General features: G+C 33.3%; 1 protein-coding gene across 1 annotated transcript in view; it reads right to left on the reverse strand.

Annotated features, from left to right (window-relative positions):
• CSMD3 (CUB and Sushi multiple domains 3) overlaps positions 1-17,440 on the reverse strand; it is a 600,957-nt gene that overhangs the window by 382,899 nt on the left and 200,618 nt on the right. Inside the window, exon 5 of the mRNA XM_014965576.1 lies at positions 11,561-11,768. Within this exon, the coding sequence (XP_014821062.1) occupies positions 11,561-11,768 (208 nt within the window). The remainder of the gene's footprint in view (positions 1-11,560; positions 11,769-17,440) is intronic.

Raw genomic sequence — 17,440 nt, forward strand, 5'->3', positions numbered from 1 at the left:
AAATAAAATTTCAGTTTCATTTCACCAAAAGAATTTTACCTTTGTGCATGACATTTGACTGGAAAGTAATATAATGCAAATTATGCAGTAAAAAGACAATTATATTAGCTTTAAGATATCTTGTATAGGACTTCAGTTTCTATTAAATTCTTATACGATAGTGATATTTTAGTGATATTAGTGGTAATTATGACAATGTTATCTGAGCACTCTGAGAGATTTTGCTGTTCTGACATATCTGAGTTGGAAAGTTGGCAAATATTCAAATCACTAATTCATGTCTTATAACTGAACACTGAGCTTTAAAATATTGCACTTATAAGAATGTAATGACCAGGAAGATAATCAGAGCAGACTACACCTAAGCATGGGTAGGTGAAAGAAAGCTTAGGCTCCACAGCTGTGTCACTAGACTTTAGTCCTAAGCTTTAATATCCATCCATCCTAGCATGACACAAGGAACTAATGTTAGGTTTGCTGAGCAACCCCACCAACTAATGATATAAGACTGTTTCAATTCTTTTTTCATTTTTTTTAGAAATATATACTTGGAAAATACTTGATTAGGAAACATGAAAAGATTTGTGTAACTGCTAATGCAGTTTTAAAGGCTGCATAAATATCAAATATAATTTTCATTTGCAAATGAACTTCAATTTGCAGTGTTTTTCAGCTACCTAGGAATTCAACACTTTTCCGCATCTTATTAACCCTATCTGCAACTCATGAAGGTTGTGTGCCTGCATAAATGCAGGGCAAATTCTATGAGAATTTGCATTTGCGCACACAGAACATGCACATACACACACACAAAATTATGTGAATAGTGCACACAAGGACACACTATTCACTAATGTTTGTTATGTCTATTTTCTTTTTGTGTTTTCCTGATGTACATACTGGCTATTATTGCTTTGTCTGGGTATTTACTCCGTATTTTATATTTACACCTTAGTCTTCCTTTAGTCTACAGCATTTTGTATTTGCCTGAAGTAAATTTCTCATTGATGATATATGCATATTCATTTTAATTTATCAGCATCATTTTAAAGTACACTTCTCTCCTCTAAAGAGCCTGAAACCTCCCACAGTTCACTGTCATCATATTCATGCAAAATTCTTATTCCACTATCCAAACTATAGCAAAAATACGTAACGTTACCAGGCCTAGAATTAAGCCATCTAAGACGCAACATGAGATGATTTATGGAGACTAAACAGTACAGATTGACTTAATGTAAATAAATACATATACCAGATATTTGACAAAGTACCTCTACCTCCTTTTTTGTCTATTTGATTCAATACCATTAAAAATACCGTATTTTAAGCTGGCTACCATAATATTCTCCCAACTGGCAGATACCAATGGCATCTTACTCCTAAATGATTTGTTTTAGGGTTAGTTGCAGACTTCAGTTGAGAGTGTTTGTTCCTACATCTTTTTTAACAGACAATACGCATACATATTCTCTTGAATGAATCAGTTGGTTTTCATCAACTGGTTTTCAGTCTGAATACCATGACAGATACTCCTGTCATGAATTATGAGCCACTAAAATTTAAATCTCTATCCCATATTTCAGGATACAGCTAAAGCAAAATTGGAGACAAGAAATACAGGATATGTTGCAAAGTACTATGGACTCCACTGTGGAAACTGAACTAGGTAAACTGCAACCACCAGGTTAATTTTTGCCTTTTCCCTGCATCATTAACAAGCTTTGCAAACGGTAAAAGGAGTAGTCATGCCAAATAGATCAGGCTTTAATTTGAGTTGCATTAGTTTTTAAAGAGCAACACATCATTGAAATCACAAGTTTGAGGATTTAAGCTTTATTTCTGTGTACTGAATCTTTCAAGAGCAGAATAGTGCAATTTGCTCCTCTACTTCACAGTTTTGGGGACTCTGTGTCCAAAGTCACCAAAAGCAAATAGAATGGCAACATTCCGATGTATGGCTATAAATGCCTAATGCATAGACTACAGTAATAAAAATAATTTCCAGAACATTTAGCAAAGCTATAGTTTACTGTTTAGCAATTTTTTTGATATAAACATAATGTTCAGCTACTTAGTTTAAATCCATTAACAGGATTGTGGAAGGTGTTGGTAGCAGATGCATTTTTAATTCAAAACTGAATGAAAAAATAAGACTCTAAGGACTGTTAGCCTTTGCTGCTGTCATAATCACCTCTCATTTCTCTCCCACAGGAGCTGAACTCTGCTTTTAATTGCACTCAACATTGTAGCACTTCCTTAATTCCATCTTTTTCAGGAAATTCCTCTTTATTATAATAGACTCTCTAGAAAAAAAAAAAAACAAACCCAAAACCGAAACATACATACCCCAAAAAAGCAAAACACAAACAAGAAAAGATGCCTGCATTTTGGGGTTGAATCTCAAATTCTGTAAGTTATACAAAATTGGAAAGTTTTGTTAAAATGATGGAAGCTTTAGTTCAAGGTTGCTTGTGCTTTTTTAGTTTTTAAAGCCATGGTGTCAGCTTCTAAACAGAAATTAAGCCTCATTGCAATAGTCCTTCACCTTACCCTTAACTTCACTTAGGACATGCAGACCAGTATGTTCTTGCTCAGCAAATAGAGATGATGGGAAAAGCTTATCCTCTGACATAAAAAATAATGGGGAAAACAAGTTGTGCAGCAGTGCAATATATCCATGTGAAAGATGTCAGAACCTGTGTTATATGCTTCAAGGATGAGAGAATATGTACTCTGTGGTAGGTAGTTTTTCTGCTGACTCAAGTATACCAAGCCAATGCTGCAGGTTTGGGTACAGAAAAGGCTGATCAAGAGATGTGAAGGCTCCAGCAACTTACTTACTGGATCTTACACAGAAAGTTCCAAAAAGTCTACTCAGTCAAGAAAGAACACCAGGACTTTGCTTAATGAAGATATATACATATCTTCATTAATAAGCCTTTTAATAGAGGGAAGAAAAGTCCAATAAAAATTACTAAATGACTGGAAAATGAAACCAGACAAAAATTATGTTAAAAATACTGCTCACATCTTAACATTGATTATGATTAAACATTAGATAATGCCAGATGAAATATTAGCTTCTGTATTTGCTGAAGTCTTGAATAATGACTTGGCAGCTTTAGGTTTTCTTATCACAAGCCTTAAATGAAGGCAGAATATTTTTACAGCATAAACCAAAAACTTCTAAACTTCATCCCCCAAAATTTTTTACAGACACAAAACTATTACTCCTGATACATCTCAGTTATGATTACTTATTTGGTTGCTATAATTATGCAAAAATCCCTTACTGACTCACTGGAATTATAATACCCTGTAAAATACCTATCATATCCTTGATGGTATCTAAGAATGTATGAACTGATGTGTTAGAACAGAAATACACTGAAACTAATATTTTATTTCTGACAATGAGCAGTAACAGATAATTCACTAGGAGTGTCAGAAACTAATTATACAGAATGAGATTTATCCCTTCATACATTCTCACAATTTCCAGCAATTTTATGGACTGTGGACTTCTTGAGTGGAGCCCTGCAAGCAGGCCTTTGATAAATTTTTCTTTTATTAATTTCTGATCCATTTTTCAATCTATTTATAATTTTTCTATCTATAACATCACATGACAATGACTTCCACAACTTAATTATGTATGCTGCAGAAAAAATTCCACCTTTAGTTTTAAATCTTCTACCTGATAAATCATTGAGCATCCATATTTATTTTAGTGTAAGAAATAATGAATGAATTTTCCTTATTTACCTGATATATTATATTGTCATGTTTTCAGTTGGGATAGAGTTAACTTTCTTACTAGCAGCTGGTGTAGTGCTATGTTTTGCATTTTGGGATGGGAAACTGAGTTGCTAGCCTACTGGTGTTTTGGTTGAGGCTAAGCAGCCAAGGCCTTTTCTGCTCCTCATACAGCCTTGCGGGCAAGTAGGCTGGGGGTGCACAAGAAGTTGGGAGGGGACACAATTGGGATAGCTAACCCCAATTGACCAAAGGGATATTCCATACCATGTAACATCATGCTCAGTATATAAAGCTGGAGGAAAAAGAAGGAAAGGGGGTGTTGTTCAGAGTTATGGTGTTTGTCTTCCCAAGTAACTGTTACGTGTGATGGAACCTTGCTTTCCTGGAGATGACTCAACACCTTCCTGTCATTGGGAAGTAATAAATGAATTCCTTGTTTTGCTTTGCTCATGTGTCCAGCTTTTGCTTTAGTTATTAAACTGTCCTTATCCCAACCCAGGAGTTTTCTCACTTTTCTGATTCTCTTCCACATCCCAGCTGGGGGAGTGAGTGAGCAGCTGTGTGGTCCTAGTTGCTGGCTGGGGTTAAACCACAACAAATATTCATAATTTTATGATTCTTTATATCCTTTCTCATTTATTCATTTTCAAGATTTAAAAGCTTTAGCTTGTTTTATTTCTCTCCTTGTAGATACTGTTTCCATCCTTTTTTCTGTATCATTTCTCATGTTATTATACCTATGTAGACATAGGGTATCAGAATATAAACGTGGTTCAGGAATTAGGTCACAGGGAAACTGCACTTAACTTTCAAATGTTTAAATTTTTAAAATATACTTAGATAAATTTATCCTCAGGGTTTCAAAAGACTGAAAATGCATTCTATTTCATTTGGACACATGTAAAAATGTTAACCTTAAAAATAGTTTGAAAGTTTATGGGATAAAAATATTTATTGAAATTGACACAGTTATTTGAGTAGGCGTTTTTTAACTTCAGGGTGGGGTGGGTTAAAAAAGTTGTTTGTTCAGGGCTCATTTTTGAAGCTCTAGATTGCTGCATTTTGGTGTTTTCTTTCACTTGTGTGACCTACTGTATGCAGAAGAAATAAGCATACAGTAAGCATACAAGAATAGCTTATTTTCTTTTTTACTGGCTGTTATGACCAGAAAGCTGTGGGTTCTGACTGGTCACCTGCATATTGGATGGCATGTAATTATTATAAATTGCTCTGACACTGGTTTGACATTGTGTCCTCCCTTAATATAAAGAAATCGCTTTAGCAGTTTGATAGGATGCTTAATGGTTTGTTTCAGTTACTGGCTCATTTTACAAGTGAATTTGCACCCTAAATCACCTAAAGTGATTTTCACTGGCAAAATTGATGGACAAGCAGCATCTGAAGTTCTGAATAGTCTGTAGTCCCCATATAAGCAATGTTTTATCTTGTCAGGATTTATAATGAACTCAAAGGGTTTCCATGAATGTATTCAAAATATTATAATTTTAACTGTTACGGATTGAGACATAAAAGATGAAATTATAAATTTATACAGTTTATCCAATGTACAAAACCTACTAATGGTTTTCTTCCGGGATCTAGAAACAAGAGTGATTTGGGATTATCTCTGCAGGAATTACTGTTCGCCCGTAGCCCGTCATTTATTTTGCCGAATAAATTAAACACAGATCATGGCAGACACTCAGAACACATGTCAAGGAAGTGTGAAGCTTTAATTACTCCGGAATGACAAATGAAACAATTACATGGTTTGGGTTTGGGATATTTTTTGGTTTGTGGGTTGGTTGTGGTTTAGTTTTCATTGGTTGGCTTTTTTTTTTCCCCTGCCTTGTTTTGAGATTTCTGTTATCCTCTGCTTTATGTGTAATACCCTTTTCCGTACAGTACAACTCATGCAGCATAAAATATGGCTGTTTCAGTCTCAAGATTTGCCATTTCAGTCACTGATGTTTCAGTCAAGACAAGAGCAATCAGTCTCCCTCACTACTCCAGCAACCGCCATTCTGAGACAATAGTAAATGACCACATCAAAACAAGTGCACTCTTCTGCTGGAGTAAGCACAGTGAAAGTGTTCCCTGTTAATTTATCAAGCCACCTTTGTATCTGTATTTTTCCCAGAAACTGCTGAGTGAGAGACTCCAGACTTTTTTGCATGTGTTTATTTTTATTACTGATCATGCTTTTTAAGTATTCTTTAGTAAAATGGCCTAGGTCTGGGCTATTATTTACCTGGCTTCTCAAAAACAGAATTACAAATAAGCAGTAATGGAAGCACTCTGGGCTCATCTAGAGTGAATGGGCAACATTCAGGTTGGCTAGCACTTGGACAAAATTTCCACTGGGCCCTTCTTCATTATTCTAAGATAATTTTTTTTTTTTTCCTGTTCTTACTGCTTGAAGTGTCTGAGGTAATGTGCTGTTGTTGTAAACCTCCAGGGTGACGTTTTTACAACATGGTATAAAGGCTACAAGCTTATGAAAATGTGTGATGCCATCAAAATACATAGTGCCATTCTGGAATAGTGATCAATGACTACCTTATGAATAATGAAGATGAGCCCAACATATTTGGGCATGCTGTCAACTGAGGTGGAACCTAGGACATAGTGATCCCACAACCAAATCTCATTTGGTCTCAGGGAGAGGGGAATGTTGAGCAAAACAGATCCTCATACAACATTGATAATCAGGTATCCAGGACTTCAGAAGAAAGTGAGGAACAAAGTTATTTCAAAGTGAAGAGAAAGCCACAGGCTGATATGTTTCATTACTTTAAATAATTGATTAAAATGGTAAAAGGGAAGAGAATAGATATGGATGAATCCAAGAAATGCATGATACAGCTTCTATAGAGGAAAGTTGTCATTGACATATACGTTAAGTTTTACGGAATACATGATTGAGTGGATAACAGGGAACTCATTGATACAGCCTGCTTGGATGTTTGGATTTAAAAATATCTCATTTGGTACTCTCCAGAGAGTCTTCAAGAATGACCCTAGAAGAATGACTAATTACCAAAAGAAAGATCTATTTAAAGGTATTTAACACATTATTTTAAGGCAAATATTCTTAAATCACTAACTACAGAAACTGGGAGTCTACACAAGGGGGAAGAGCACACCATATCATCCTCTTGTCTTTCACTCTTCTCCTAAGCAACTGCTATTGCCACTATTAGACACTGAACTCCAAACATAAACATTTACTGATTCAAAATGGCTGTTCTTAATGATGTTCAGATGCTACTGCAATACCATGCTACATCATCCCCAAAACTTTAGAAAACTGATTTTTTCTCTGTGAAATTTGTTTAACTTGGAGGTAAATTACCTTTAGTTTATTTAACATAAAGTTTATTCTCCATAAATATTTATTTAAGCATATTGTTTCTCTATAAAACACTGTGTATTATTTGCTTAACTGCTTTCTAAACATACTACTAATATTTTAAAACTTGATTAACAGTGTCTGTAAGCTTGGATTCAGGAAACAAAAGCCAGAAACTGCAATATTACAACCCTTGAAGTTAAAGTGCAATTATCTTCTTACAAAATGTAAAAGAGAGTCTACTGTGAAGTTCAAGAACGCTATGTTTAAAGCTACTGGTCAATAAGTACACTGCTATTATTTACTTAGGACTAAATGTTTTCTCATACTTTTATTTGAGCTTCCAGCCATCATAGTTTTGTTGGTTTTTTTTAAAATGAGAAATGGCTTCTCAAAACTCCTACAGGGAAATTATGATTGCCATAAGTTTGTAATGAATAAAGTGTACTCATTAAATTGTCCTTAGCTGTGCTATAGAGAAGAGTAAACAAATTAAATTCACAATATAAAAAAAAAGAATGTAAACACATTGTATCCGTTGAAAAATTCATCAGAAATGTTCCCATGTCAAAGACAGAACCAAACTGATAAGAAACAAATCACTAGTTACTTGGAATAAATTCTGATTTGGCAACAAAAACAATTTCTGTTCTTATTCTTTCTCATTCGTACAATCTGCAAGGGAGTCTTAAGGTAACAGGCTATCTTGAGGAAGTCTCTTATAAGGGTCAAAAGATTTTTAGGTATTTCAGATAAAAACTTGAATACAATACTTGAATTAAGTACCAAAAATTCTAAGCCTCCTTTACGGTTTAGGAAAATTAAATGGGAAACATTTTTAAATATCCAAGAATACACTATGAGTAAGAGGGAAGTGAGGTAAGTTGTTTTGTTTTAAAAGGAGTAATTATATCTTATTTCAAACTCATCTTTGATAATAAAGTACTTAGGTGTCTTACTATTTTGTATGAATATGCCAGTGGTAGGTGAAATGTTAAACATCACACAAAGATTTTCTTATAAGTACACTCTTAGGAGAACAGCTGAAAATTTTGTCGAGTTATTTTTTTGTCATGGTAGAAGTGAAGTACATTTTCCCTACAACATTTGAGAGACTGTTACGCTCTCAAACACCTTCACATTAGTGTACATCTTCATGTTAACAAATACTAAAAAAATTGCATAATGTGTTCTTTGAGAACAAATTGTGATTCTTATTCAGACTGCTACAGTAGTTCCCTGAATGAGAGCTTTAAGCATATACTTTATGACAACCATTATTTTCTATCACCTTCCAGTCTATCCACCAAAAATGTATTGGTTAATTCAAAACTAATCATAATTTCAAGTTTAATTAGTCTAATAATTTTGCAGATTTTTTTTTAATAACAAAGCTCTCCAAACATGTAGGAAGAAAAATTGTAAAATTGTCAACTTGTTTATCAACAACAGCTAAATTAAGATGGTAATCAAGCTAGAAGAAACAGATTAATGTCTTTGGCTAGGACAGTGTGAAATATGTCCTTTCCATCCTCACAGGCTCTCATCAGGAGCCTATTTTAAACACATCTTTCATAGAGTATTCTGGGAAGGAGGTTCTACCACTTTGGTCTGTATAATTTAACTAGTGTCTTAACGATTCAGGCTAGAGTACATGCTGGAATCCAGGATAACCATGTCAAAGGAGCCTAGAGAATCATTCCAGTTCTCTGCTCAGTGATTATTAAATATACCCTTAAAAGTGACCAACAGAAAAATAAGACACTGAGACATTCCAATCAAAGAATCCTACAGGCAAGCATTAGAAAACTCTTACGCGTTCAGACACTCTCAGAATATTTAGCTCTGAACTTCCACATGCTGGATAAATTACCCCATAGTAACATTGCTATTTCTTTCACCAATGAATGTCTCAAACCCTTAACTTTTCACTTAGGCAAAAAAACCATATCACTAAATATAATTTCTTTTCATACTTTTGTTTTGTTGAAAATATGGGGAAAATTGTTTTCTCAAACTAATAATTTTCTCTTAGTTTCACTTCCAAAATGAAAAAAACCACTTTCATTCAATTCAAGTTACCAAATGCCAGAATCAGCCCTTGATATCAGACGAGAAAAATCCTTAAGGACATCTGCACATTTTTTTCCCACTACTTAAATGAAAATGACCTGTCAACCTTTTTTTAAAGGAAAGATTTCTCATAACTAAAATATTATAATAACTGACTGGAAAACTATGGAAAGATAGCATTTCATGAAGAATTCCAAGTCTTGTCTCATGGATAACCCCAGACTATCTACTTGTTGTATGGTCTAGCTCCTTGTTTTTCTTAGAACCAATAAGTAGGGATATTTTGTTACACATCAGATGGGCAGAAGAAGAAAAGTTGAGGGTTTTTTATAACAATAGGTGTAATAGTCATGTAAAGCAACAAAATATCTAAGAAAAGATTTTTAATACTACTTAATATCCAGATCAACCAATATGTTTTTAGTAATGTTACAGATTATGTACTATTTGTTGTCCAGAATGAAAGAATAAGAGACTCGTTTTAGTTTTAGAAGAATACTTCTATGTAGAATTTATGAACTAAGATATCTTGACTAAACCTCAAGCTATAGTCTAAGATGATATTACATATTACCACTGTAAATCTAATTAACAAATTGTTGTTAATTAAGCCTTCTAAATCTACATTTGCCAACATATGTGTGGGGGTACTTTTGCATAATTGAATACATCAGTCTAATTCAGGGAATATAAATGACAAGCTAAAAAAAGAGTGTGTTCTCAATCTGCTTCTCTACATGAGCAATTATTATATTAGCATTGTAATTTTTTATGTTTTGTAAACAGATACTGTGAGAATTTCCATATATAAAGTAAACTTATTCTATCATTTAAATATAGCCATAGGATGTTGCAGAAAAAAAAATCATTGTTTGAAGCTCATGACCAAGTACATAAAAAACATTCAAGAATAATCGAATGCACATTTAGCTATTCAAGTGATTCATGTTGTCCATATGTCATTGGTGTTACTTCACTAATAATTATTACAAATTATTGTTTAAAAATTATTTTAGCTGACATCTAGCTCAAAAGATTTCAATTTAACAGCTTGAAAAAATCAATGGCAATTAAGTAATATTCTAATACAGGTAATTAACTACGTAGGTGGTGTTATGAATTAACTCAAATTATGAAATACTATTTGCTAAAGCTGAGACTTAGTGTATAGACTTCTACTCTACCCTGAACTAGTACAGAATATTACTTATAAGCATCACTTGTAGAAACTGAGACTGATAATTTTGAAATGAAGTAATTATTTTATTTAGCATAGTTTCTTATTATAAAATTTAAAATAATTTAGTTTATTTGGTCTATGCTATTTTTGATTTTTTTGCACTACTAATAAGAAAACAACACTCTACTATCCTTAATGCATTTAGCCAAACACCTGTTGTATCACCTGTTGTTCAGATCTGTCCTTCTGTTGTGCAGAGCCCTCATAATGCTTTATGAAATAGTTAAGAGCTTAAGATTTTACTGGAGAGCATCACTGTTATTTATAGTTTTGTATACGTTCTCTGTTTTGTGACCCAATAGAATATTTAAAAGAATATAACAAACAAAAGGATTTCTCATATCACATGTTTCTGGACTAGGGTGATGTTATGTTACCATAAAACTACAGGGCCAGAAAACCACAGAATGTGTAATTTATATTTTGTACTTAACTGAACCTGATCTTGCTACTTCTTTGAATGCATCTACACTGAGATCAAGAATTGCAGAAACAAGCCTAGCAAAAACTTTGTTACTACTGCTAAGTCAACAAACAAGCCAACAGAAATTCTCCCTAAAAGTAGTGTATATGGAATCAAACCAAAATCATAAAGTGCTGCGCTACTCAGCTCAGGGTGTTGTATCTCACAGATCACAACGGAAATTTCTAGTATTTAGTGAGACCACATACACGGTTCTGTGCACAGAAACTCCTCCACAGAGAATTTGTGACTAACAAGTGTGACCAATGCTACTTTTGCCAGCTCTGTGCTGAAAGGCCTCCCTACTATTTACTTTCTGACATCATGATAACTACCTGAGAGCTCCACCAATCCTTATCAGTCCATTCCATTCTGTTTTGAAATATATACATTTTTAATACAATAATGGTTAAAATGGTTAGACATAGAGGCAATAAGAGGAATGAGCCTATAGTGACTTTCATCTCAATGTTACATCCTTTGGAAATTATTTTACAGCTGCAATTAGAATATCAACATTTATGTCATAGTTACAACCGTTACTGTTTTATTTTGTTTAATTTCAGCAAGACTATCTATTGACAAAAGGAAAAGTAATAAAATTTATCCTTCCACTTTTTATCATATTTTTATTTTTTTTACCACATTAAAATTGCAATAGTTGACTTACCATATTGTAGGTGGCTCAGAACCTTCTACTTCCAAATAATCATATTTTTCTTCCATTTGGAAATCTGTAAATATGAGTGAGATAGTATCACCAGGCTCTGCCACAATTGTCCATGTGCAATCGGCATTATTATGATACTCATTAGGAAAGTTGGGGCTTGAGATGATACCACTGGATCCTCTCATAGTTCCTCCACATGCATCCTCAGCTGTTAAAAAAAATAATTGTAAATGTCATTAAAATCACCCCTTAGAAGTGTATACTTTCTTGTTGAGAAGTTTATTACTTATTAGGTGAACAATTACTTATGGGTTTTTCTAACATGTTAGACTTGGAATGCTGCTGCATAGTTAAGGTATTAACAAGTAATTACTTGAGATTTCAATTATTTAAAAACTACTGTGGCAGTACATATTCTTGCAATCTACTATTTACTATTTTGATTAGTGTTGTTTAATTCACTTTACAATAGCATGCAAACAATTCATTATTTCCTCTTCTGCTTTAACTTGAAATGTTTTCATAAAGCAAGTTGAGTTTAATCCCTATCACATGCAGCAACACGCACGATATGCAGCAGTCACATTTACTGAGAAAAGAAGCATGAGAATCCTACCCATTTTATGCTAGTTGAATTACCATGTTTTATTTAAGTGAACATCTAGTCATGTTTAAGTTTATTCTCCAATAATCTTTTTCCAATTTTTAAACAGCTGATCAGTTTTCAAACCAAAGCCATTCATGGGTGATTTCCCAAATGTCAGATGCAAGACACTTTTACAATTAAGATGTTTACATCAGAGTCACTTTATTGGGTATAAATTTTAATAGATCAAGTATTTCAAATACGACCATAGGAATACATTTTTTCATGATATGTAAATAACTGTGAAATTATTTCACCAATTTTCACAACCAATTATTTATTGGTTGTGAATACACCAATAAACTCCTAAAATGGGAGAAGGCTCAGAGGAGACGGGCAGGGTGATGTGCCCATAAAGTTCATGGAATAATGCAGGGTGTGACTGAGCACAGCTGCTGCAAAGAACTGGACTTTTATTCAACACAAAGAGAATCAGAGGGTGGTCTTTGTTTCAGATAAACAACTGTCAACAGTTGAGAGGATTAACTGGTGGTGGAAATGTTTCTCCCTGAGTTCATTAACAGCGTTAATGTCCCCCTGAGTTAGCTGGACAAGCAGAGGGGGAGTGAATATTTGGTTCAGCCCAACATAGAGTATGAAAACTAGACAACTAACAGAAGAACTTCAAAGAGAGCAAAGTGCCCAGTGGATGCCCAGTGTTGTGATGGTGAGCATATTACAGATACCTGTAATGGGAATCACATTGGTATTGTGATAAAACTGTATATTCTAATTGCTATATATTTTGCTAAGTGTAACCTACATTTGTGGTGTTATGCAATATATTTTGTAGCACCCCGCTAAATTAGAAGTCCTGTGTAAAATTAATTATCTTTAAATAAGTACATTTTATACTGAAAATTACATCTTCCACATGTGGCATATCTAAAAGAACCTGGTCAGTGTATTTGACTGACACAATAATGTTCTATTTTCTAACATTCATGTTTATGCTGAATAAACTTGGTAAATATTGGAAATTTACAAAATCAGTTCTAATACCAAGAGAATGAATTCTGTGAGAAAATAATTCTCAAATAGTGATTCACAGATTTCATTCAGTAAAGTTGACTGATGTTTTGCATCTTCTATTTTAATGGTACATATATGCCTAGTAACTCAAAAATTGGTTTTGAGGCTATCATGTCAAAATTTTTCCTGTGAGATAATAAAATTGATTGTGAACGCAGTGGTATTACTTTCAGAAATGGAAATACCTTTCAAATAACTTAGATGGAAATACCATATTACTATATGGAAATACCATCTTGCATTACTTATTCAGTTTATTATCCAAATGTTTGAAGCATACATGAAAAGCAATTCCTGTTCCTGCTTAATTAGAGTGCTAACATGAATAAAATTTGCCCTAGAGCCTGAAAAACCAGTCAATATTGCTGAAAAATTAATGACAAAGATAAAAAAACTTAAGGAGTACAGCGTCACAGAAAAAAGGCTTTAAAGAATTCTGACACACAGAATGACTCACTTCTAACAAAGAAATTTTTTAATCATTGTTGGAAACCTCATAATTACAGTAGTTTAGGAGTTTAAAATACCGGGGTTTGTCTTTTAAAAATTCAGATAAATTATTATATGACCAGATAGAAAAATGAAACTAAAAGCATATCTTGATTTTAATCTAATTAGCCAGTGCATTTAGCATCCACTAAATACATCAAAACCAAGGAACCACATCACATCACAGGTTGAGATCTTTTACTGGGAAAGGAATAAAAAAATACAAAAAAGTAATAATGATATATTGGTTTCATGCATTAAGGTCAATTAGTAAAATAACTTTTAATTGTTAGTTCACAGAAGTAAAATGTCCATTAAAACAACAGGTAACATACTGGTTTAATGATTTTCAAGGATCTGTATATTGATGTTTAAATATTGATTGAAATATGTCTTCTGAAGTACTGATTTGAAAAAGCTCTCAGAAGTAAATATTCACAGCTAAATTACTGAAGCTTATGCAAACTTGAAAAACAGATAGTAGCATGTGAAATAGGCTCATCGAACAATTTAAAACCAGAAACCTAGGATTATCATGCAAGACAAGACTTTGGAATACCTTTCTCTCAGACTCAAAAATAGAATGCTTTTGAAAACTACTGTACTACAGTAATTTTTTGTTGCTTTTCACAAATCAGAGAAACCTAACCTAGTTCCTAGCAATATAAAAAACTCTTCACTAAAAATGTTGCTATACTCTATCAATACCTAAAAGAAAAAATAAAGTGACTGAGTTTAAAAACACAAGCTGTGTCAATGAGCATGTCTGCTATTTCTGAGCCACATCTGTTTAGAGATTTTTGCCAAAATGTAATTTTGCTACCATCAGCAAAATGGCCCAGAAAAATCATCACGTATTTTGTTCTGATTCAGGTAGCATATTTGCTACAAATAAAATTAATACTAACTGCATTTAAGTGCTGTAAATATAACCAAGAGCACACCAGATACCATCTCAGCTTCTGTAATACAAGCATTAGCCCAATAAATAACGGAATTAATGTGTTGTGTTCCTATAGTCCTCCACCTACAATATCATTTGGCTGTGATGTATTTGGTTCCAGTCTTGCAGTCAGACCCTCACAGGTAATAACCTGCATCTGGGAGAAGGCTAACAAATATTAACACTCATGAAAACGTTTGGAGCCTTAAGTTGTGAAGCCACTGGAATAGACATTTGATCTTCAGCAATTTGACAAATGCTGAAGTTTACAGCAGTTCTACCACTGACTTGATAGTGCATAAGACCTTGACAAATAAAAGAAAATGCTATAATTGTTTCTGTGCAGTCCTCTTAGCACCTGTATTTCTATCCCATTGAAACAGCACAATTGCTTAGATGTCATCAAAGAAACAACACTGATAAAACAATAACTGGTAAGAGAACATCTACGAAAACTAACAGCGGCCCATCTTCATCACTGTGCGACAAGTTCAATGGGAACATGTGAACAAGGAAGAGAGAGAGGAAAGATGATCTTTGCAGTGATTTCTATACAGACCCCTGAGAATCCTTCTCTCTATGCCCTTCCACAGCCTTCTGAATTACCTCTGTCAAGCCACTGAGGTAGGAGTCCTCAAAGATATTTAAGTGCCTAACACTACAATGATTGCATACAAACTGCAATACTGCAGCAGCAGTTAAGCACCTAAATGCCTTAAAAGAACTGTGTATCCGTCCCCATTCTTTTAATTTCCAGTTACCAAATATGGAGAAAAACATTCACAGGAATGCTGAGAAGACAATGCTTTGGTTAGGACTTGATAGAATCTGACATTATGCAATTACAAATACACAGCTAACATTGATGACATTTTTTTAAAAAATAATTAAATATTCCTACCCCATATTAATTAAATCTATTTTCTCATGTATAGGGAAAATTCATCTAATCTACAAATTTGCAAAAGTGCTATGAAGGCCTAAATGCAAAAATATAGACATACTGCCAAGATGTCATTTTTCCAAACTTACTTCTCTGATCTCAACCATATGCTGAAAGGGGAAGATTTTTCAAAGTGATAAGCAAGTGGGGACTTGGCTTAGAAAAGCTTTCCAAGGTATTATGAATTCAAATGAAGATCTACATTTGAATATGCATAAGGGCACTTATGCAGAAGGAGTATCACTGATATTATGATGTGAGTTATGATTATGAGAATGTTTGGGAATTTTATTTTGCTTTATGTGGAAATAGACAGCTTTTTATTTATATACATAGGTACATGCAGCTTTTTTTTTCTTCTTTTTAATATTATGCCTATATGCCCATAAAACAAAAGTAACATGAAATGAGCATACATGTGAGTAATTTCTGGTGTAAATTAATTTAATAAAATTTTATATTTTATTCTCTAACCATCTTCCTGGTTTGCTGTTCACTGTTCCTTTTTCATAATAAATTTATATTATAATAAACAATATAAAACATATTTCTCTAGTTAGCCTTATTTAAATTTAATTTTCTGCTTATTCTTGTAGGTTTCGGTGATATTCACAATAATGTTACATAAATATTGAACTGTAGTTTTCAAGACAGATGATCAAAGACAGGCAATGTTATCAGTGATTTATAGACCATGCAAATTCATTTATTTCCATGAGAATTCAATGAGATTGCATGGTAGATCAAGCGTTAATCTGGCATACAATGCATCGCGCCATCTTATCTATCTAGATATTTATAGTGCACCGAACAGTTAAACTTAAGTGCATAACTCCTCACAGAATAATATCTACTCTTGAAAACAATGTGAGAAAAAAAAAGAACATAACAACTTTCCCAGTTTAAACAATGATATTTACAATAGCCAATAAAAGTTCTGAGCAAGGTGAGCCACTTTTGAAGAAACCCATCAAGAGGACCCGCAGTAATCCCTTTATACCTTGATCTTAGAATGCAAACTGTATGAAATTTATGGCATACACTTCACAGGGTAGTTCAGGTACAACCCCAGACATACAGTTGTCCTTTCAAATTTAAGACAGTATTATTCTAAACAAAGTAGCTGAGCAGTCTAAAGGAATCACATTCTATCACTCCCTTTTAATTTTTTTACAGTCATATTAATTATTTTTTAGAAAACAATTTAATATAGGCAAACACATAACACTAACTACTGATGCCAGTAGTGTGGTGAAAATCTACTGTCCCTGTTTCTGCATAGCAAACACACACACATGTACATGTGTCTGCACAGATTCTAACCATCTACAGAATCTTACTTGAGGCTCAACCGTTGCCTTAAATGTTGTTATCTAGCCGTTAAAATTTCTGATAGGCAACTGAAGAAAACAGGGACCCTGAAAATGCCAATCTCTGCTCTATCACCGCATATTTATCATAAATTAAAAAATAAATTAACCACTTACATGCATAAAATAATTATGTGAAAAGTAAAGCATAATTCTAAGTATTTTCAGATGTTTCTAAATGAAAGGTATTGCTTTTACATCCTTCTGAAACAGCTCATGATTATTTGATGCAATAAAGTAGAATAAAAATGTAAATTAATTATGCAGATTGTACTTTTTGATGTTTTTCCAAAACCACAACCCTTTAGCTGTAATCTTGATTCTAACAGAAAAAAAAGAATAATGTTTTGTTATAAAATTCTACCACTGTTTCCTAACTAAGAATTTTAATCAATTACCTTCATATTCAAAGCAAAGGTAAAGAAAATGATATTATGTCCTCCAGGCAGTAATTTCA

This window comes from Calidris pugnax, unplaced genomic scaffold, assembly GCF_001431845.1.
Source record: "Calidris pugnax isolate Ruff unplaced genomic scaffold, ASM143184v1 scaffold41, whole genome shotgun sequence".
In the NCBI taxonomy this organism is placed as follows: domain Eukaryota; kingdom Metazoa; phylum Chordata; class Aves; order Charadriiformes; family Scolopacidae; genus Calidris; species Calidris pugnax.